At 40.2% G+C, this 23,477-nt stretch overlaps 1 protein-coding gene across 13 annotated transcripts in view; it reads right to left on the bottom strand.

Annotated features, from left to right (window-relative positions):
- The window catches only part of QKI (QKI, KH domain containing RNA binding), a 170,086-nt gene extending 146,814 nt beyond the window's left edge, over positions 1-23,272 (bottom strand). For 10 of the 13 annotated variants that reach the window (XR_008576701.1, XM_054822729.1, XM_054822731.1 and 7 more), the window contains exon 1: positions 22,100-22,893. Coding sequence is in view for 12 of the 13 variants with exons in the window: in XM_054822729.1 (XP_054678704.1) it covers positions 22,100-22,241 (142 nt within the window). In the remaining variant the exon portion in view is untranslated. Of the gene's footprint in view, positions 1-22,099 lie in introns of all 13 variants that reach the window. The other 3 variants (XM_054822740.1, XM_054822732.1, XM_054822736.1) reach the window with 3 other exon arrangements.
- Between the last annotated feature and the right edge of the window lie 205 nt (positions 23,273-23,477).

The following is a 23,477-nucleotide window of genomic DNA, read 5'->3' as shown; positions in this document are numbered from 1 at the left end:
TCAAGGAGCAAATAAAAAATAAAAAACCACCAACATAATATTTTGGTGAATAGTAATTTCCCCTTTAGGTCAATAATGAAATTAAAGCGAAGCATGGAGATATTGCTGATTGCATGATGAAGGAGGAAAAGCAAATTATTTCGATATCTGGACATCTCTTCACAACTTCCAATACTAGGAAAAGATCCTAAACTAAAATTTTCACTTGGTATCAATACAGAATCACATTCTGCAGCAAGATTCAAAGAGAATGTTGTATTTAAGCAACCTGCTTCTCATATTTACTAAGGCTTTGTCAAATTATTTCAAGGTTTTGAGTCACATAGATTGCACTGGAAAAACTTATTAAAATCTACTTTGTTTCTGGATTTTGGTAAACTGATTTTTACCCACTTAGAGAAGTAGTAGCAGCAATCATTTTCTTTTTTTTTTTTTTAATCAATTTTACAGATTCACACCCCATCCTCAATGTTTTAGTTTGTTCCCATGCTTAAGCAAACAGTACTAAATAAACAATCTCCTCTTTCTGAAATAATCTGCCCCTAACACAACTTTCACATCTGGTTAAGAATACAAAAGATAAAAAGTTGGCGGGGGAAAGGTGGCTTTGTTTTTAAAAATATCCCAATGAAATACTAAGAATGACAACAAAAACTGGGCTTCTAAGTTTTTCACAATGATTTCTCAAAATACCTTAATTATCAGCTTAACAGATTCTGGCCCACAATCAGATGCACAGATCAATTCCTAAACTTGGAAATGACTACATGCCCTATTTAAAAGTCTTCCTTAATGATAAATGCCCAGATATGTATTTATTAGAGACAAACTGAAAATAGAGCTTCACAAATTCAGTCAACAAAGCAAAACAGAAGCTAAGCTATGAATGGTAAGGCTGCAGTAAACAATACTTATGAAAGCTATGAAATTTTTAGAATAGATTGAGACTCTCTAGGAGGACTGGAACATAAAATATAGCACATTAAATCCAATACTACATGCAAAGTAAATTGCATGAAAAAAAAATTATGTACTCTTTTATACATTATACTAAGGTTCAACAGTAACAATTCACAAAAAAGTCCACACCATTCTGAGTAGCATAACAAAGACATTTAAAAAATAATGAATTTTAGGATTCCTAAAGAAACATAACGGATAGTAACAAACGGAGCATGCTGAAAATAAAACAATGGTTGCCATTACAGAGTGAGCAACACAGAACATATATCAAAGTTTAAATAAATAAGAAATTCAAAAGACACAGAGTGTCTTCATTGTAGTTTATATTATAACAGCATCAAGACCTTTTGTACTGGGCACTGCACAGAAAATCTCCTTATCTAGAGAAAAAGCTCTTTCTGAAAGCTTGTAATGTAGGTATCAGTATAGGGAAGTAGAAAAATGAGGTAAGAGCAGTCAGCACAATATATCTGGTTACAAGGAGAAACCTAAAAGAAAAACCAGTTTAGGCAAAAGATAAACAAGATGAGATATGATGAATAGCATAAAGAACGTAAACCAAGCCAGTTTCCCTTGTTGAAATGCAAGGTGAAGACCACAGTGGATCAAACAAAGGTGGCAAAAGGAAACCCATTTTGATATAATACAGACAATACTGCCCAACTGCGAACATGACTTTATGCTACTACAGGGGATAAACGCCATTGTAATCACTGTCATTAGAAATAGGCCATACAAGCCTGTAAGTGCACCCCACACACACAGAAAGAGTGACAAGAAGTTAGAAAACCCTCCCCGCTTTCCTTGATGGGCATTTGCTTTGTGTTGATATATGCAATACAAACAAAAGCCAGTAGGAAAAAATTAACCTGAAAGAAATCGATCTACACCAGAGTGTTTGAAGAAAATAGAGCATTAATCATACATTGTACTGAGAGTAAAATGTTACTGCTGACAGCTTTGTTACATCTTACCACTAGTTGTAACATGAATTGCAACTCATTTTTAGGAGGCTATTACATTATTTTGTTAAGTTTTACGTTTGTTTTCAATCTGAAACTTAGGAAAGACGAATGGCAATACAGAAGCTTAAGTCTACACAGACACTTAATCAACAGGAAGAACAGTGAAAAGAAGGCTAATCCTAACCAAATGGAAGATCCAAAGAACTATCACAGTGAGCTGTATGAAATTATTCTTGCTCTCCTTTACAGAAGCAAAAAATTGCATGGTTAAAAAGGCAGCACACCACTCATCCCAGAAAAGAATTACAGATCTTGAGCAAGCTGTAAAAAATAGAGAAAAAACTATGACACTACAAGAGACTTCACTACTCTAAAGGAAGGAGACTGCATATCCTGAATTATACACAGAAGTTCAGAAGAAATCAGAAATATGGACTATCAGAAGTGCATTACTCCAAAAAGTCAGGATTGTTATACCACTTCTCCTTCCTTCGAAGGGTAAGAAGAGTTACTAATCTTAACAGCACACTGCTGCTGAAAAATGAAGTCATCACTGTCTGTCTTCTCACTCCCAGCTGCATAGTTCCTTAACACCTCTCACACCAGCTCTGCCTTAGTAAACCAATTCAACTCACTAATCGAGCAAGACTATTCATACGTTTTCTCTTTTTTTTGCTTGATTAGCTTTCTTCCGGGTTACTGAGCTGAAACAGATCACTGAAGAATTCACTGAATGCCAGAATTAGCAGAAAGGAAGTAACTGGGACACCTTCCCAAGCAAGAATCTCCTTTTTGCATCATCAAGCTACTAAATTAGTTCAAAATAATCTTCCAAAACTTCTCTCCAAAGTTTTCCGGTAATTAAAAAAAAAAGTCCTACAGCTATTTTGCAGTAAACAGGTTGGACATAATCTCTTTTTCTGTTAACTATGCATACACATTCCAGTTTCAACTCTACCCAAGACCTGTACTTGGTCTTTCCTAATCAAATAGGCACCTATGAACGCTTACAGTCAGAAGACGATAAAAAGCACAGGAACAGGAATGAAAGTCATACCAGCTAACTCTTGATGTCGGTATATATCCAAACTTGTCTACCTGCAGGAAAATAAGAATTCTAAGGAAAAATTGGTCCCTCTTACAACAAAGCATGGAAGTCCAGTTAATCTACTGCAGTCTCAGAAAATTAACATAACGTAAAAAAAGATTATAAATGCTACTGCAAATTTCTCAAGCAAGTTTAGGCCATGGTTTTCCTGTTACTAGAAAATAATAGACATTTATATAGAAAATATATTCTATAGAAATTCTATATTTTCTATAGAAAAACAGAAATAATCCAAAAGGGTGAAACACATTCAAGAACTTGTCAACCATTCATTTTATTTTGTTACAAATCTAGACTTTAAGCAAAGGAGTATGGATGAGCTACTCATTAACTACAGAAATAGTGTGTGGTACACTTCCAACAACCGCCAGAATAATGCTCAACTGTTTTCACCACAGAACTACTTAATAATCCTTATGTCTTTTGGTAATAAAGGATACTACCTGTTACAAAAATAAAAAAATAAAATCAGAATTGATAACAGGTTTGATGTTCTAAAGGGCAAAACAAAGCTAAATCAAGAGCAAGAAATGAGCAGCTCCTGTTTCATATACTAGCTAAAAAGATTCTTCATGTTGGCCCAGAAATCAGGCCATATTTTACCTTTGGGAGTTTTACCTTAGAGATCATATAACCAAGAAAATCATTCTAGTACAGACCATGCTTCTGATTTCACTTAAGAGGAGAAACTGGACCAACAAAGTATTTGAAAGAATATCCTTACCAGATTGTTCCAAATGCCACAAGTTTTGCCATTAAGTATTCCTATTCTCTTCACCTTAACAGTGACAAAATCTAATGCTATTCCAATAAAAGAATATATTTCTAAATTAATTTATTTGCACTTATTTCTATGAACAGATTCTAAATATATAATCTTTCAGTAAGCTCGCTAACAAATGTTTTGTATTCTTTTTTTAATACAGTGCTTATCATATATGGGAATCAATCATATTTCTAAGTTCAGTTCCTAGTTATCTTATAGGAAAAACATCAGCATTTCGTACTACCAAAAATAAAAGATTATGAGTGTGATTCGCTGAAACGTATCAGTACCAACAATTTTGAAAAATGCAGTGCCTCTATCAGAATTTACATTACATACTCTTAGAGAACCTATCCTACTTCCAGTTGGACTTCAAGACCAGTTAAATCATTTATGGTGTGGCTTCTTGCATCAGTGTAATGCTGCAAACAGCCTTCAAACACATGGATGTGCTTTTTTTAAATTCTCAAATCACATTAGGGTTAAATCTGACATGAGGGGAAATCTGTGAAGCAGCTGATAAGTTTCAATTAATTATGCATATTAGGTCCTACTTTATAACAGGAGCAAATTTCAAGCTAATAAAGGAATAGATTTTTCCAAAAGCCTTACCATGTTTAAGCAGCAAGGTCAATTTTTTTTTTTATATTTTTAAAAAAAAAATCACAACACTGTATCTAGTTCTTAAATAAAGGAAGACTGAAGTGTCATCCATCTGAACTAAACAGGCGAGGCAAAATACCCTGCAATTCCTATGTTCTCCTCAATGTCGAAATGGGTGGATAAATTTAAAGCCTGCTCTCTCAGGAGTTGCTTTATAGGCAATTTTCTCCCAGTATCAAGGTCTGCAATTTCCATTTGGCTGCCAGTTTGCGATTAAATTCATCACCTTTATTATAAAAATGTGCTGCACTCCATGGCCTGCTGCACAAGAATCATAAGGAAGACATTTTTCACTGCTAACAGCAGCATCATTCCGAGGCAGCCATCACATCCATTCAAACATTAGCGTCTCCAATGTAATGCAAGGACCTATCATTCACGTGAAAAAGCCCTAACAGTGGGTACACCTCAGAGGAAGTTCTTCACAGGTGGTACCTTCAGTTCAACTTTTTCAGTAAAAGCCACCATTACCTCCTATATTAAATGTTTCTGGAAGTCAGTGGTTTAAAAACAAATACATTGACATTAAACTTGCCTACTTGCATTAATCAAAACATTTCTGAGAATAAATCAGTCCTCGTATAGACTACACATTCGTATACACCTTGTAGTCCTTAATAAAATATATGGAATTGTCCTGAAACATTTGTATTTTTTTAGTAAGCACTCTACAGAATTTTTTAACATACATTTTCTCTCCATATTAGGTATCCTATTCTTTCCCGCAAACTTTGTTTTCAAATTTCACTGATTTTTGCCACCTCAACATGACCTACTCTTCCTTAAAAGCTTTTGGGCAAGCCTGGAAAGTACTTACAAAAAACCGAAAAACAATCACTGAAAATTCATTGTCTTTATATGGAAGTTATAGGAGCGAACACAAATCAAGTAAACTAAACTACATGTATTAACGCCCTCCTCCACTAATAAGAAATGCTCTAGCTTCATTTTACTTCTTTTTATAAATGCTACCTGAGCTAAGTAGGATGAAATACAAAATTTGGCCTTAAAACCGAAAGTGTATTACTGGAAAGACAGCAGCAAAGTGATAGTGCTTGAGCCACAGTGCCCAGGTCACAGAAGGCAAAGGCAGGGACTGGGAGCATGAAGAACTGCCCACTGTAGGAGAAGATAAGGTTCAAGAATATCTAAGGAACCTGAAGGTGCACAAGTCCATGGGACCTGATGAGATGCATCCACAGGTCCTGAGGGAACTGGCAGATGAAGTGCCACTCTCCATCATATTTGACAAGTCCTGGCAGTCTGGTGAAGTTCCCACTGACTGGAAAAGGGGGAACATAACCCCCATTTTTAAAAAGGGAAAAAAGGAAGACCTCGGGAACTACAGGCCGGTCAGTCTCACCTCCGTGCCTGACAAGATCATGGAGCAGGTCTTCCTGGAAACTATGCTCAGGCACATGGAAAATAAGGAGGTGATTGGTGACGGCCAACATGGCTTCACTAAGGGCAAATTGTGCCTGACAAATCTGGTGGCCTTCTATGATGGGGTTACAGTGGTGGTGGACAAGGGAAGAGCGACAGATATCATCTACCTGGACTTGTGCAAAGCATTTGGCACTGTCCCGCATGATATCCTTGTCTCTAAATCGATGTACTACCCACCACAATCAGACAGACATGGATTCGATGGATGAACCACTTGATGAATAAGAAATTGGCTGGATGGTCGCACTCAAAGAGTTGTGGTCAACAGTTTGACGTCCAAGTGGAGACCAGTGCCAAGTGGCATTCCTTAGGGGTCGATACAGGGACTGGCCCTGTTTAACATCTTTGTCAGTGACATGGACAGTGGGATCAAGTGCACCCTCAGCAAGTCTGCCGACAACATCAAGCTGCGTGGTGGGGTCGACACGCTGGAGGGAAGGGATGCCATCCAGAGGGACCTTGACAGGCTGGAGAGGTGGGCCCGTGCGAACCTCATGAAGTTCAACAAGGCCAAGTGCAAGGTCCTGCACCTGGGTCGGCGCAATCCCAAGCACAACTACAGGCTGGGCGGGGAATAGATTGAAAGCAGCCCTGAGGAGAAGGACTTGGGGGTGTTGACTGATGAAAAGCTCAACATGAGCCGGCAGTGTGCGCTTGCAGCCCAGAAAGCCAACCATGTCCTGGGCTGCATCAAAAGAAGTGTGACCAGCAGGTCGAGGGAGGTGATCCTGCCCCTCTACTCCGCTCTTGTGAGACCCCCCCTGGAGTACTGCATCCAGCTCTGGGGGCCCCAGTACAGGAGAGACATGGAGCTGTTGGAAAGAGTCCAGAGGAAGGCCACGAAGCTGATCAGAGGGCTGGAGCACCTCTCCTGTGAGGACAGGCTGAGAGAGTTGGGGCTGTTCAGCCTGGAGAAAAGGCGGCTCCGGGGAGACCTGATTGTGGCCTTCCAGTACCTGAAGGGGGCTTACAGGAAAGCTGGAGAGGGACTGTTTATCAGGGAGTGTAGTGACAGGACAAGGGGTAATGGCTTTAAGCTGAACGAGGGTCAATTTAGATTAGATGTTAGAAAGAAATTCTTCCCTGTGAGGGTGGTGAGGCACTGGAACAGGTTGCCCAGAGAGGTTGTGGATGCCCCCTCCCTGGCAGTGTTCAAGGTCAGGTTGGATGGGGCTTTGGGCAACGTGGTCTAGTGGAGGGTGTCCCTGCCCATGGCAGGGGGGTTGGAACTAGATGGTCTTTGAGGTCCCTTCCAACCCAAACCAGTCTATGATTCTATGATAGCTACCCAACAGGAATAAGAGCTAACTAAAAGCCACATGCCAAATCTTTATGGAGCATGGGAGTTAAATTCATATTGGTTTGTGCTTCATTGAATAAAAGACTTTAAATTACAGTAAAACAATGAAAGATGATATGCAATCAGCAATTAAAAATATTAAGTCCGTAGTATTCTAGTGAAAAAGCACAAGAATGTCATTTTAGCATGTGAAATACCTGTACTAGTCACACTGAAAGGTAATCAAATTGTATTAGACGTAAGTATGACAAATTCACATTAGCTTATTTAAGTATTACTCAGTTGCATTAACTAACGCTGCATTTCAAAGGATGCGTTTCTCGCACCGTTTTTCAAAAATACTTTGTTATCACATAATATCTATCTCAACAGTCATATTATCCTGAGATATCTTCTTAACTCATTCCCTTCATGTGGCCATGTAAGTGAAGATAACATCGGAAATAGTAGTAATGTTGTTCTGGTCAATTCTTACGTGCCTTTTAAAACATAAGAAAAACAAGCTAAAACCATAAATCTCTGATATTTAACTGACAGAAGTTAAAAAATTAAGTAAATCATGGGCACATATCAGAAATTATTAAATCTTGCATAACTGAGATGTTTTGCACCATATCAGACGGGTCACATGAAATAAAATGGAAGTGCCATCTAGACTTCAATGACTAATTAAAAGGACAAATTGCATGGCATCAGCAGTAAACTGGAGAAATCATCTGAGAAGCCATTTTATAAGTATGAACTCTAGGAATCCAAGTTAAACAACCAAAGGCTCTTTTGTCTATTTGGCTATAAAATTAACTTAAATTTCAACCAAAACTGCCAAACATTTGTTCATAATACAGAATAATACCACAAAGTTTCTTTTGGCAATAAAAAATGGCATCTTGTCACACGGTAATTAATTGGTTTCCACTGCAATGCAGCATAGAAAGCTGATTTCAACTTTATTGAAAACAATAGCTTGGTATTTGCAAGCTGAAGTTCCGATTATTTCACAGCCCAGTGCGTTTAACAATTGGCACATCAAGTTCCGGGACTATTAGATGAAATTATCAACTAGATAAGATAATGCAGCATCAGTGTTTACCTCTTGCCATTACAGCAAAAGCTGAGATCAGAGCTTTTCTAACTGAAACCACGATGAGAGGAGATTACTGTTTTGTCAAAATCTGTAGAATTAACCAAAATGTGGTTCATTATAAAGGAAAGTGCTCTGCATGATACCAACAGATATCAGATGACAGGCAACAATCAGCATTAAAAAAATTCTATATGTGAATTTGCATGACGATATCCACCGCGTTCCATAAATAAATTTCAATATTGTATGTTAAGAATAATAGATTTTTTAAGCAAAATATTAATTTATTTTTTGCTCTCAAAATTCAAAATGTATTTACATTATTAAAACCACAAAGTTTTATTTTTAACTAAAATACTTAAGAGTAAAAATTTACAATTCTGATTTCTAAGCTACACGAAAACATTCTTCATTCATAAAGAGAACATTTCAATTCATAGAATCATAGACTGGTTTGGGTTGGAAGGGACGTCAAAGATCATCTAGTTCCAACCCCCCTGCCATGGGCAGGGACACCCTCCACTAGACCACGTTGCCCAAAGCCCCATCCAACCTGACCTTGAACACTGCCAGGGAGGGGGCATCCACAACCTCTCTGGGCAACCTGTGCCAGTGCCTCACCACCCTCACAGGGAAGAATTTCTTTCTAACATCTAATCTAAATCGACCCTCCTTCAGCTTAAAGCCATTACCCCTTGTCCTGTCACTACACTCCCTGATAAACAGTCCCTCTCCAGCTTTCCTGTAGGCCCCCTTCGGGTACTGGAAGGCCACAATCAGATCTCCCCGGAGCCGCCTTTTCTCCAGGCTGAACAGCCCCAACTCTCTCAGCCTGTCCTCACAGGAGAGGTACTCCAGCCCTCTGATCAGCTTCGTGGCCTTCCTCTGGACTCGCTCCAACAGCTCCATGTCTCTCCTGTACTGGGGCCCCCAGAGCTGGACGCAGTACTCCAGGGGGGGGTCTCACCAGAGTGGAGTAGAGGGGCAGGATCACCTCCCTCGACCTGCTGGTCACACTTCTTTTGATGCAGCCCAGGACACGGTTGGCTTTCTGGGCTGCAAGTAGCTACAGAATCGTCAATTTTCTCTTTAGTTGACAAATTCCAGTGAGTTTAAGAACAGCCTCTTCTAGGAACAAACTAAAAAGTCGAAAAAGTACAACCCACCATACAAATTAAACATCCAACATTTAAACTGAATGCTACCTTTAAGTCACATCTAATTTTTTAACACAATTGTATACACTTCTAACACTATATAGATTTGTTTTATACTAGTTCCATCTATCTGTTAAATCCACCAGAAAGGACCTTATAAATTAAGACTTTTTATTTAGGATTGATTTAAAAATGGATATACTACAGAGGCAGGATGTGCACCTGGCCTATGTATGAAAATGTTCTAAGTTACTACTTTTTTTTTTTTTTTTTGCCCCAAGTTCATTTATCACTAATACCACACAACAGGTCCTCTCAACTCAGAGAGCTGCCCATCAGGGGGATAAAGTTTGGAAAAAAATTTCCTGACATGTTTACAGCTAAAGCTACTTAAGCATCTGGAACTTGCTTTAATATCCTTGTTCATAAATGACAACAGTGTGGCTATTTTAATGGAATTAAAATTGAAAGCTACGGATGCCCTTAAAGATAGTTTACTACTGAAAGTATTTTATAATAATAGCATACCAAACAGAATTTAGTAGGTTACATCTCTTATGCCTACTCTTGGCAATTAACATCTTCATATTTTGGAGTTCCAGTGCTGCAAACTGGACTCTATTAATAAACATAATTAGATTCTCTACATCTCATCTTGAGAATGTCATCATACTCACTAGTTCAGTAAATATGTAATAGCAGGAAGTCCTAAGGAAAGAATAAATGCAGATAGGTGAAACAAGTTTCAATTTACAGAATGGTGAATGCAACTTATTTTTGTGATCTCCTACAAGTTTCTCATTTCAAAATTTTACCTTGGCCCATGGACAAGGACAATTGCTATAATGAAAATGCCTTTACATCAGTGGTCTTCAACCTCTTCCACTTACAGACTAACAAAAAGTTCCCAAAAGAAGTGAAGGCTCAGTGTAGCCTATTTAAATCTCCCAATAACAGACTTTTTTTGTTTTGTTATCTTCAACTCTTCATATGCAGTGGGTCTGCAAGTCTTAGATTGAAAGACACTATTCTGGTAACTCACATGCTACTTTTCACTTAGCTCCATCAACTTTGCAAACAAAAAAGATGCTGTCTATTTCAGAGGGAACACGGTCTCAGAGGTCTCATATCAAACGCTATTTTGTTTTCACACAATAGCAAAATATAAACCCTTAAGTTAGGTTTAGGAAAAAAAACCTCTTTGATGCTACTTTCTGTGCAAGTGACTGCACAGTTCACTGACGGTGCTTGCTAAATGAAATATGCCTGCTTCATAATTCTTTGTTATGTCAGAAAAGGTTAGGCCGAGGAGTGGCTAGAGTAGCTCAGTGTGACAAACATGAGGAAAAATAGTACAGATCAAGTTGGAAAAAGACAGTACATGCAGAGGAAATCTGAATTAGATTATACAAATATTAACTTCAATATAAAGTTATCTTCATCTCTCTTACACTAAGAAAATGTTCTGCCAAACAGATGATCCAAAAGAGATGACAAGGTACTTCAGATTTCACATTACAACAGTTACTGACACCTTTATGTGTCGATGTTATTCGCCTTTCTTAAATCAAGTGTAGTTACTTATACAGTCATATGTTCTCAAAATGCACTGTATCCTTTCTGTTATTTTTTTCATGATACCACTATTGATAGGTGCATAGTATTTGCATACATATTTGTGGCATTAAGTTCCAGGCTGTTAAGGTAATCGATGAAAGTTATCCAGACTTCATTACTAGCAATATTAAGTCCTTTGCCTTCCAAGCAAAAAAAAAAAAAAAAAAAACCCCACCACAACCAAAAAAAAAAAACCCCACCGCCCCCCCCCAAAAACCCCAAACAACAAGAAAAACCCCAAACCACATTTATAGCAGCATAAGCTGTGTTTCAACTACGTATATTACATACTATGAGAAACAAATCCATAACTAGTCTAGGAAAAAAGCTCCTTAAATGTAGTGCTTCATTACTATCTTGCCTTTATATCTGAAATTTATCACTAAGAGTACACAATAAAAGTTTGAAGAAAGAGAACACAATATCCTTCTGATTATTCAGGAACACATTTTAGTTATTAACAATTGCCCAAAACTTTCAGCAGCCAAGTTGTTTAATCCAGAAGAGAAAAATGTAGTTTGATGTGTGTAACAATTTATACTACAAAATATACACTAGTTATAACTACTATATGACATACTGAAATTCTTGTCTTCAATACTGATTTCAGTATTGAATTCTGCTCAGGGCTGAGAAAGTCTGTACATATACTCTTCAGCCTGCACGTGTAGATTTAGTTATCTACAGTAACTAAACAGTCAGAAAAAATCCAAATAAACAGCCCCTACAAAGTAAAGAACTTGAATGTTATTACTTTAAACTGTTCTCCATATATGAAGTGTTCAACAATTTGATATAATGAGCAGTCAAAAATAATTCTAGCACAAATCAAATTAAATAGGATGAGAAAGACCTGTGCACATGACAAAAACCACTTAGTTATGCTATGACATTGATAGAAGCAAAAAAATGAAAGGCCATTTTATTTCTGGTTTAACCCCCTTAAATTCACAACTATTTTTGGGGGTGGGGGTGGGGAATAAATTTAAAACTGAAAGTAACCAGTACCTGAACTGGAACTAACTGAAAGCTGTGAGATCTAAGAAAGGTTAGCACAAAACTTGAAGCAAAATTAGGTTCAGAATAAACTAAATCTGCCTCGAAGTCAACTTACACAAATTTTTATTGCCAAATAAGACTGCTGAGATTGCAAACATCAAGGCAAGTTCAAGAGTCTGTCTTCAAAACATAACTCACATTTATCAGTCCTAAAGATTGATGCAAATCTTTTTCAATAAAAGTACAAACCAGTTGTCCACCTGTCATTTTAAGATGTTGAATTTCATAACCGTCTTGAATTGTAGAAGGGACATGTTTCTTTTCCACTCAGCCAAGCAAAGGAGTGCAGCCCCTCCTCACTTAATTACCCAGCATACACCTAAATACCAACTGCCATCCCTCAACACCCTGGCGTTATCTACCACAGCATCCATTGCTCTCCAATTCATCATCGTCAGCTTTCTTGCTGACACTCTTCAGAGCTGCCTAGTTGATGAATTGCTCTGTTATTCATCCTATGTTAATCTGAGGCTGACACAAGAATACCTTTCTGAAGACACTTAACAGTATTAAAACTCGGCACTACCAAGTGCCCTCAGTGTGCATTAAACCTCCCATTTGGAACCAACAAGCTTCCTCATGAATAGTTATGAATAAAATACAGTTACTAAATCAAGAGGCACGAGGTTTATGCACCCCCATTACCTATAGACAGGGCTTCCGTGCAGTTCCTTGCTCCTCTGGAAGCTATACCTGAATTATTAGAAATTGGAAGTACTTTGATCCATATAGAATTTAACCTCAATTAAGTGGATACACAGAAGCTTTTCGCCTCCTGCTCCTCAAAATGTATTTCTGAAATGCCACAGGTCTCTCAAAAAAATTCTTTGAAGTCCATAAGCTTAATAAGCTGTTCTCAAGAAAGCCAGTTGTACCTTTTTTTTTTTTTTTCCCCCAGTTTCTTCCGAGGTGGATTTGATCTTTAGATAATGTTTGCTCCGGATATTTTCCCAAAGGATTATGTTAGTCTTGTCACAGAAAGAAAATTTATCCAGAGAACAAACACAAAAACACCACAAAAATTTTCAAAATATGAGATTCAAATCTCTGTAAACATGTTATTAGAATAGCTAAGTGTACTTTCCTTCTAAAAGCAATCGCAGTCACTAATTTTATACCTGAAAGACACTGAAGTATCATTCTTCCTCTTAAGATGTTTTAATACACATATCATCACTCTTCACGATAGAATCTTGGTTAGAATTCATTTCTGATCCCTACCATATCATCTGTGCCCAGATTTTGTTCAAGTCTATTTACTAGTTGAGCACAAAGTTGACAGAATTATGTGAAAATTGGGAACAAAAGAATCCGTATAGGGAGCCTTGCTTCAGGTTAATTCAGAGGCAGTATCAGATTTCCATAAAAGCTTCCAGTGATTTAAAGCAGTAGTAATTCCCTCGTAAACTGACTGCATACGAGCCTCTCTGATGATACTTATCTTTATAGATGATACGATACTTAAGCAATTAAAGAACTACCAACAACTTGTCTCTACCATCATCTAACACGCACCATTTTCTCACTGCACAATCTTCACAGTAGAAACACCATACTTTAAACAAGACAGCTGAGCCTATTACAGCATTTTAACCTTCAACTTTAACACACAAACCAACTGTTAGAGAACACACTTGTCAACAGATTATACATGTAGTATTTCAGCAAAGTTAGTTTGGAAGTTGGGGGCGGGGGGGGGAGATGACAACAGTTTGACAACTTTTTGAAAAACCATGTTAATTTCTGATGTAGGGGTGCAGCTCACACTCCTTCAAAATCAGACAAACTGAAACTAACTAAAAGCAGTACACACAGATGAGCAACACCACTCAAAAGCAAACAGCACTGAGCCTGAGAATTTTTCCTTGTGTTCTCCTCCTCCCCATTCCTGCAAAGAAACCAAAGATATTCCACAGCAAATAGAAGTGGATTTGGCTTGCTCTGCATCCAAAAATTGAAAATTATGCATTAACTTTTAATATAATTATTTGCAGATTATTAGATTAAACTGTATTAAGAACATTAACCTATTTGCTACTGCTTCAAAGTCCGATAAATAAATGGAAGCATTATGCAACATCAGCTGAATGTTTTATTTGAGTTGCCATTTAAATATATGAACCACAACATTAAGGTTTTTTTAATACTTGTGCTAGATGGATCTGTTGCTTACTTTTTAAGATTTCAGGCGTATTCCATCTCGTAGACACTAATGAAGAAAATATACTGCAGTTAGGATAGGACATTTTAACCAAGCAATAGTTACAGAGATTTCTAAAACAGTTCTTTAATCTGAATTAGACAAAACAATAAGGTTCCTTATTTCAACAGCTGAAAGATTTAAAGAATTCAGCAAAGGCTGGCTTCCATCTAGCGTCAGTTAGTCTGAAAATAGTCATGTCCTTAAAATTTTGAATGGACCAGATGCACAATCAGTTGACATCAATTAGGAGTTTCAGACTTTAAAGTAAATGTTTAAGCAAATCTACTTCTCTCCCCAAGGCTCTGCTCTACATCTTCAGTATTGAGCCACCTCAGCCATTGTGCCAACACAACTACTCTGAGATCACGTATGGCGAGTTCGATCACAGCTCTGATCTGTCTGAAAAGAAAGCCAGCACCACACAAAAACAAACTCAAAAAAGTCCTGACCAGTCCAGAATATCACCTGACTTTTTAAGCCAGAAACTGATCCACCAGATAAGAGTATAAATACTGTATTATCTTCCCCTGCCTCTGCTCTGACATCAGCTGCAATTCTGATGCATTACCCCTCAGAACTACGTCTACGTAACTTTCCAGCAAAGTAACAAGATTTTAATTGTTTGTCATGCTGGGATTTTTTTCCTTTTCAAATCCAAACTGCCCCACTATTAATATGCTCAGATGTCAGTCGGTTAACACACAAATTGCTTCATGGTTTATCCCCTTTAAAAACTAGTATCCTGAGGACCTTCCTGCCCACGCACTTCCTGGAGCATTGCAATGAAGCTACAAAGTATCCAAATATTGCTCTGGTACACTATGTGCTGGAAACACAGAAAATCTTCTCTAACCCACTACTGTATGGAGTGCAGTACAGGTGCAGTTGCAAAACGTCAAAAGTATTTTTAAAACTGATTAAAAAAATTGACTGCCAGCATGCTATTCAATCAACTATACACCACCAAAAACGCTAAAAGAAAACCCATTAGTAGCCATCTATTGCCATTTCTCTTCGAGAATGATTTTTTTTTCAATGAACTGAGAAGCAAAGTTTACCATTTTGACACCAAATATAAAAATCCATTCTCAAATGAAAAGTATTTGAAAACATTTTTTCAATTTTTACTTGGTATTTTAAACCATGCGAATAAAATTTAAAAAACCTGTTAGTGTTACCACACTCATTCCAAGCACTAACACCTGCTAAAATAAATGCAGAATATCAAAAAAGCTGCAACTTCTAGTACCGTACCCAGACAACAGAAGTTTAGTAACACAACTGCTTGAATAGAAGCACTTCAACTTGCACCATCTTGTTGCTGCTGTTCTCAGACACCCAACTAGCCTGCAACAGACGCATGTTTCTAACACCGTGGAGGAGCAGCTCTGCTAATGAAGCTGAATATTATTTCTCTCTAAAGCTGTCATGGTTGCTTTGCTCATTCAAGCATAAATTGTCTCAAAAATCTGAGTTCTGCTATTAAAAAGCTAACTCCACTTCTGTTAAGTGCTTCCAAGAAAAACAACCAAAAGAAACTCAAACCCGGAAATTACTTTAACTGCACTGTGCAAGGTAACACGGGATATTTTCTCAAGTCAAAAGTAGAAATGTATTATCACTTAACTTTCAGTAACACAACTCCGTCTCATCAAAGGAAAGGGATCTAATTCAGAATATAAACATTACACCCATCATTTGTTTCAGGATTCAAACAGCTCCAATGTGCATCACAGACCTAGATCCTCCTGCTGCAAAGCCACAGACGTATCTTACACGGTGCTTCTACTGACCTAACCAATTGCATCGAGCATAATAAGGTAAAACACATTGGCAGTTTTACTGCTCCTACTAGTTTTCTTAGCACAGGGTTATTAAATTTCAATAAAATGTCAAAATCACCAGAAGATTTTCATAACGTGCATTTTGATTAAAATCAATACAGAAAAAGTCACATAGCCCGAATGAGAAGTTGTGAATTATGTTTCAATAAAGACAAGGGTCAGTGAGTGAGGGCATTTCATTACTTCACAGCTTCCCTGGCAAGGTATTTTCCCTGTCTCCCCCCCTCCCACCCCTCAACATTCCATATAAGCAGTTGAACATAAACCACGGGGTCTGCATCGCAGATTCCTGCTGTACTTCAATCAGCCTGAGCTGTCAGGATGGTCTGGTAATTAACGTTAACACAGGCCTATCCTGTCAGCCACGGAATATATACCAGATCAGCATCTAATAATACACCCGATTAACAGGATATCTGCATCAGTATGCATTCCCCAAAAAGGAGAGCATTTTAAGGTTACAGACAGTAATTAAAGACAATTCAAATGTACTTGCTTTTCTACCAAAGTCTACACAACTCAAATCACTTAAGTATCCCATTCCTGATTTGGCATTATTTTGGTAAGCAACAATGAACAAACTGCTTTCAAAACATGAGCTTAAAATAATTCCTTTACTAACTTAAAACTTTCATCAGTCAAAACAACACCTGTATTTTTAAGTTACAAGCCAGGTGACTGCAATCCTATAAATGTTGAAGATACAGCTCCAAAAATAACTGTTTTTCAAAAGAACTGAACTGTTGCACGGGGTGGGGAGGTGGGGTGTGTGTGAATATTTTTCTCCAAGCTAAAAAAAAAAATAAACTTTTCTCTAGTGCAATGGAGCTTTTGTTTTGAAGTTATAAGAGGCTGCCAAGGAATAACAACAAAAAAACCCCCCACACCTCAGAATAAGCCTTATGAAGTTTTTGAACACACATGTTCTAAAAGCTTTACAACCTCGTTATGAGACAATCATAAATCAGAAAACTTCCTCTGACCATTATCTTAAGATTTACAGATAATTAAAGAATCAGATTCAAAAAAGCACTATTCAAAAAAGCACAAATAATATTTAATGCTCTTGTTGCATGCTGTTTGGTACAATTTTAATGTTAAAACATTAAAATTCAAAGTTTAAAAATTAGTCTGAGATTCTCTGGGCAAAAATCCATTATAAGGCCTTTATCCTAAAGAATATTCTTCTCTAACTTTGCATTAAGAGGCATGGTTTGTAGTGAAATAATGGGGTTTTATTGCAAGATCTGATACAACTGAAAAACAGACATGCTAATGTGGCCAATGCCCCTTCATCAAATCTGACAAGTCAGCAAAAGCACAAGCTACATTTACATAATCACAAACAATAAGGTCAGGTACAAAAGTAACCAGATAAGTTCTCAGGGAGAACTTATTTACAACACCAGAACACAGTTCTTCAGTCCTAACTCACGCAGACATTTTGGTTAAGACAATGAGACTGACATGAAACCTGCAGTTTTGGGCACTGGGCTCTGAAAGCTCACACGCACTTTTCTCAGTGAGCACAGTAAACAGAGCGCGCAATATTCAAGAAAAAAATCATGCTCCTTAACCCCTACCTAGATGTTTTTACAGTTAGCTTTGTTATAACTGCTAGTCAGAAAGATGCAGCCTATTTGACATGAAATTACATTTATCTCCAAAAGCTAGATGCATGGCTTAATTTATATTTAATAGTAGACACATTTTAAGTCACCTTCAACACAAGTTCGACAGGAAGGCAGAAATGTTTGAGGTACAGTTTACAGAGGAAAAATGAATTCCTGATAAAGTCTGCATCAGTATCTTTTCAAAAAAGTTCAGACCACAGGTTTGATCTGTGTGCATTCTGATCAAGTACAACATTCTGACCACTTACAGGTTCAAGAAAACAAAATGCAAATATAAAAAATATCCTACTCAGATCTCAGATAATAGTTCAGGCATATTTGTTAACAATCTGCTGAAAGAATAAAACCAAAAGTACCTCATTAATTTCAGTAGGTCAGAGTGCAATTGCAAATGCAATTGAAATGTCTAATTTTTTTTTTAAAAGAAGTACAAGAAAAAAAGGTAGAACTTTATTAATTTTCCACAAAGGGGACCATTAAAATACACAAGTTGTCAGAAAAAAACAGTCTAGGTTAAAATCATAAAAGTTAGTATCTGAGAAGCTGAAGCGCAAAAAAATCAGGTCACATTTGATGGTGCAAACAATTACAGGAAATACAGCCTATTCCACATTCAGGAAGAGCCCTCTCTTCCCACAGGTTTGCACTAGTCTGATAAAAACAATCCAGCTTCCTAGTTATTATGATGTGCACTTTAAACATCCTTGTTAATCCACAAAAGCCTTATTTACACGTAAGAAGTTGAAAGCACACATATGCAAAAATATCTGTAACCCAAACAGAACTGTGACTTTCGTATTTTATTATAAAGTAGTTCTTTTTTAAAAAAAAGTTTCCTCCATATACCTCTCACGTTCAAGCCCATCTTCAAAACCAAATGCTGTAAGGCAGAGACCATCTACTAAGTTAAGCACTACAATTTTCAAAGATCAAACACTAGGATAAAGCTCAGAAACAAAAACGTGTTTTGGGTAACACACACAGCACAGAAACGGGCCAAAAAAGCACATTCTGAAACCTAACCAGATGCACTGTACTTCATCTAAACCAACAGGTCCATTTCTATCTCTCGTTGCATACAATTACAAGAAGTAATCGCAACACAAGCCTATTTGAGTTTTGTTTTTAAATACTAGCATGTAAAAATAAGTAAGTAAATAAATAAACCTTAAGTAAGTAAATAAATAAACCTTAGCATTCCAGTAGAGAAAGCAATCCCATCTTTTCTTTCTTTGAACTCTTAGGGCTGTGACTTTATTTCTTCAATTTGACTTGTACAAAATAAAAGACAAAGCCTGATGGTAATATTATTGTTCTCGGGCATAAACAAAACCTTCAGGAAAATGGTTGTATAGTAACTAAAAAACCCAAAAACCCAAAACATAACAAAAAACACCTACCTAAAGCACAAAACAATAAACTAGAACAAGCAAACCAAATTGCAAGGGAGAGGGTGCAAAGAGGGAATGTGAACACTGTAACTTTATTTTTATATATATGTGTGTGTGCATATATATATAAAAAATCTATATATACACACACCTGGCCCCTAATATTTGGTATTCTCAAAGGTGCCATGAAACAACTGATGAAACTATTAAATATTATTCTTCTAAGTAAGTGTTCTAAATCTTGTAGATCTTTCTAGCAAACTACAGAACCCTTCTGGAGGATGTCAGTATAAACATATAGTTCAAGGTATTTAACACGGTGCCCCTTTGGTCACCAGGATAGATGTTTTACAGAACAACAGTTGTTCCAACTTCTTGACTGTTCATCGCTATTGACTATTCCACCTATAGAACACCACGTATAAGCATAAGATATACGTTAGTCCATGCAAATAGATACCTGCACAAATCCACAAGTATTTTGTCATTCTTTGGTCTCTTCAACTAGATTTGTTAATTTCACTACTCAGAAGCAGTCAGAAATGGTGTTCAGAGGCCAGTCTCACGCCTCAGAAAAAAAATAACTGGCGCCCCTTAGTGTTCAAATTCTGAAGTCTTGAAGCAATTTACTAGATTTGCATGAGCATTTTTTTCAACATTCCAAAAAGTTTTCTGCCTCCACAGTACTTCCACCCAATTGCCAACGTAAACAGGAAAAGCAGAAAAGCTTAAAGGGATAGCAGACTTCTTCCTGAGACTATTTAGAAACACAGATTGCATTTTATTTATTTTTCTTTTAAAGAAGAGTGTGAAGAATAGCTCCAACACAATCCTTAAACTTTTTCAGCAAGAGTCTCCAGTAGCCCTCATTTTGGAACTCCAATACTTCACAAATTTCGTGAGCCTTCAGTATTTAAAAATATATCAAAAGATGTAAGGATTTCAGACATTCCTTTTTCAGTGTCCTTTTCATATGGGGAAATGTTTTTCTTTCTTTTGTTCTCTGACAAAAAAAAAGTTTTGGGCCTCCTCTGGCCAAATACATTAAGTTGAAGAGATTCAGGAATTTAAAAATCCAACATCAAGCCTCTGGAAGGCTCATTTGTGCTAAAAAGGAGTCTTCTCAGTCAAGTTTCTTCTTGATGTTTATTGTAAATTTAACTATTCTGAGGAGGTGACCAAGAATTTAAGTTTTAAATACTTTTACTTTTCACATCTGTATTTTCTCCAATATAAATTCAAACTTCACCAAGAGTCTTGAAAATAAAAATAGAATCTCCCATTATATCGCTTCCCACAGTCTTTCAGTATTCTTCACTGGGTTTTTTTTTTTTTTACTCCTCTATCATTTATTTGAGAGGGTAGCATTTTCTCGATATGCTATTTTTTGTTGTACTACAGTCACTATCTCATTTTTACAGTCTTGGGAGAGGGCGGGGAGTTGTTCTACCAAATATAACCAGCTCTTTCATCTTCCGAGGTCAACAACTTCCCAAAACTTCTTTTAGCAGGAGGAATACGTCCGCAAACAAGAATCCTAACTCGAAATCTTGAAATTCAGTATTTCATGCCAAGAATCCCAACAAGTTGAAACTGTATAAATAATTTACGGTTTTATCATATTCTACAAAGCTACCAAATACGATTAAACAAACATGTCTCTAACTCTCCAGAAAGCCTAGGTTTAAGGTGGTAAGAAAGGAAATGCTTTTAACAAGAAAAGCAAACCTTTGAACCCAAGCATAAAGCGAATTTAAAATACTAAGAACAAGTGTATCGCCTTATTTTTAACACAGCGGGTCTGCTACTGTAGTGGGAAGACGTATGGGACGCATGAAGATCCCAGCATATACTTTTTTCCCCCCCTTTCCAAAATGCGATTATTTATTTGTAAAAACGCAACCTTAAAAAGAGCTATTTAGGGAAAAAAAGAAAGCGGGGAGCGGTGTCAAACACAGCAGCGGCCCCTCGCCCCTCTGAGGCAGGAGCGGGGTGCGGGGCTTGGGGCGGCAGTGGACGTTTGGCTGGAGTAGAGGAGGCAATTTCGTAATTTCTTGTTAGTATTTTTTTCCCTTCACTAAAGTAACACGTAGGAGTCTTTCAAGTTATTTTCTTTAAAAGGTAAGGATAGCTGAAAGAAGAATTTGTTCGCTTCCCTTACAATATAGGAAAATTATAATTAGTTTGTGGCCAGTTTGGGGTGGGGTAGTGCTGGAGCTAAGAAAGAGCTCAGCCCCCTCCGTCTTAGTCATTCAAGTTCAAGCAGCTTCCAGAACAGCCAAATCTCGAAACCAAACACCCTCCCAACCCTGCCCCCCCGCTCGGGGCCCTCCGGCCGGGCCGAGGAGCGCTCCCCGAAGGGCGCCGCACCGGACCCCTCTCCCCGCCGCCGCGGGAGGGGAGCGCCGCGCCGTGCCGCCAGCCAGCCTTCCCCCTCCTCCCTGCCTTCCCCCAGAGCACATTCCTGAGCTCCTCTCCTCGCTCCCTCCCCTCCGTGCCGTGGTTACCCTTTCCCCGGTTTTCGGGGACGGTGCGGAGAAGGGAAAAAGAAAAAAATAATGGAGGGGGGAAACACCCAGGGGAGAGCGGGGACCTGTGCGGCGAGGGCTGCCTCTTCCCCCTCCCACTCGCTCACCGAGTCCCCCGGCACCACACGGCAGCAGCCAGGGCGGGGAGAGCCCACACTTCCCCTTTGTTTTCGGCTCTCCAGCCGGGGGCCGAGAGCGTGCGGAGAAGAGCGGTGAGAGCGAAACAGGCCCCGGGCTCCCCCCGCCGCCCGGCCAGGGCTGGGGCCGGGGGCCGAGCGGGATCCCGGGAGCGGCGCGGAGGCCCGGGGAAGGGGGGGAGGCAGGGCAGGGCGGCAGAGCGGGGGAGGGGGCGCCCAGGCGAGCGCTTTTACCTTCGTCCAGCAGCCTCTCGAGGTGGTTGAAGATCCCGCAGAAGTTGGGAAGGCTGCTCATTAGCTTCTTGTCGTTCATCAGTTGCATCAGGTAATCGGGGCTTGGCTTCGGCTTCTCCTTGGTTTCCATTTCCCCAACCATATTCCAAGCCCGCGCAGAGACGGCGAGCGCCCGCAGCAGCTCCGCCGAGCAACGCGACCGCGGCACGGGGCGCCCGGCTGGATCCGGGCAGGCAGGGAGGCGGTGGGGGAGGGGAGGGGGCGGGGAGGGGAGCTTCCCCGAGGAAGGAGGAGAAGGAGGAGGATTCAAATCCGGAGACAAACGCAGACCCGCCGCCGAGTCCGAGGGACCGAAAAAAAGAGGAAACTCGGTAGAAACCCCCGTGCGGGCTGCGCCCTCCTCTCCGGGCACAAGGACCCGCCGCCGCCGCCTCTCGGTGCTGCCGCCGCTTCCCTGCTCCGTGCGCCCTCGGCCGGCGCAGTCCTCGGTGTGTGTCCCCCCCCCCTCCTCCTCCTCCTCCTCCCGCGCGCACACAAGCTGAGCCCGGCTTCTCCTCTCGGCGCTGCCCCCTGTCTCCGCGGCGGGGGAGGGAGGGGGCGAGCGGGGCGGGCGGGCGCTGCTGGCGCGGCTGCCGCTTCCGAGGAGCCGCCGCCGGTGTCTCTCCGCTGTTGCCGCCGCCGCTGTTGTTGCCGCCGCGCTGCGCCTGGCGTGTTCTCCTCTCCGCCTCCCGCCCGCCCGCCCTCCCGCCGCCGCTGCTGCCTGTGGCTGGTAAGTCTCAGCCCCGCCGCCACCTCCTCACTTCTCCTCAGTTCGCTCTGGAGTTCGCTTCAGTTCAGGCTGCGCTGGCAGCAGCAGCAGCGGCGGCGGCAGGAGGAGGGGAGGGGGCAGGGCCGGCGGGGGCGGGGACATGCCGGGGGGCGGGCCCAGGGGCGGGGCGGCCGTTACTCGGCGGCCGGCGCCGGCGGCAGCGCCGCTTGGCGGAGCCAGCTGTCGCTCCCTTTCCGCTCCGGGGGCCCGGGGCGGCGGCGGGGCGAGGCGAGGGGAAGGAGGAGGGGGCGCCGCCGGGCCGAAGGGGGTTTCCCTCCCGGCCACGCCCCCTCCGAGCGACTGCGCGTGGGCAGGCGGCGCAGGCGCGCGCAGCGTCGCGTGCAATTCCTGCGCGCCTCCCCCCGCCCCGCAGCAACACGCGCGCGCACAGAACTCTTCTAAACAAAGTCGCGTTGCTTCACCTATTCCGCGCGGAGGGGGCGGGGCCGGGTCACGTGCGCCCTCGGGGGCGGGGAGAGCCCCACAGAGGCGCGCGTGCGCCCGCCCTTTACAACGCCGTCGCTGCCTCGCGTGGCGACGGTCTCGCGCGGCTGAGGGGGAAGAACCGAG

The sequence above is a fragment of the Grus americana genome, chromosome 3, assembly GCF_028858705.1.
Source record: "Grus americana isolate bGruAme1 chromosome 3, bGruAme1.mat, whole genome shotgun sequence".
Lineage (NCBI taxonomy): Eukaryota > Metazoa > Chordata > Aves > Gruiformes > Gruidae > Grus > Grus americana.
The sequence above is the reverse complement of the archived record's forward strand: the minus strand, read 5'-3'. Positions and strand labels throughout refer to the sequence as shown.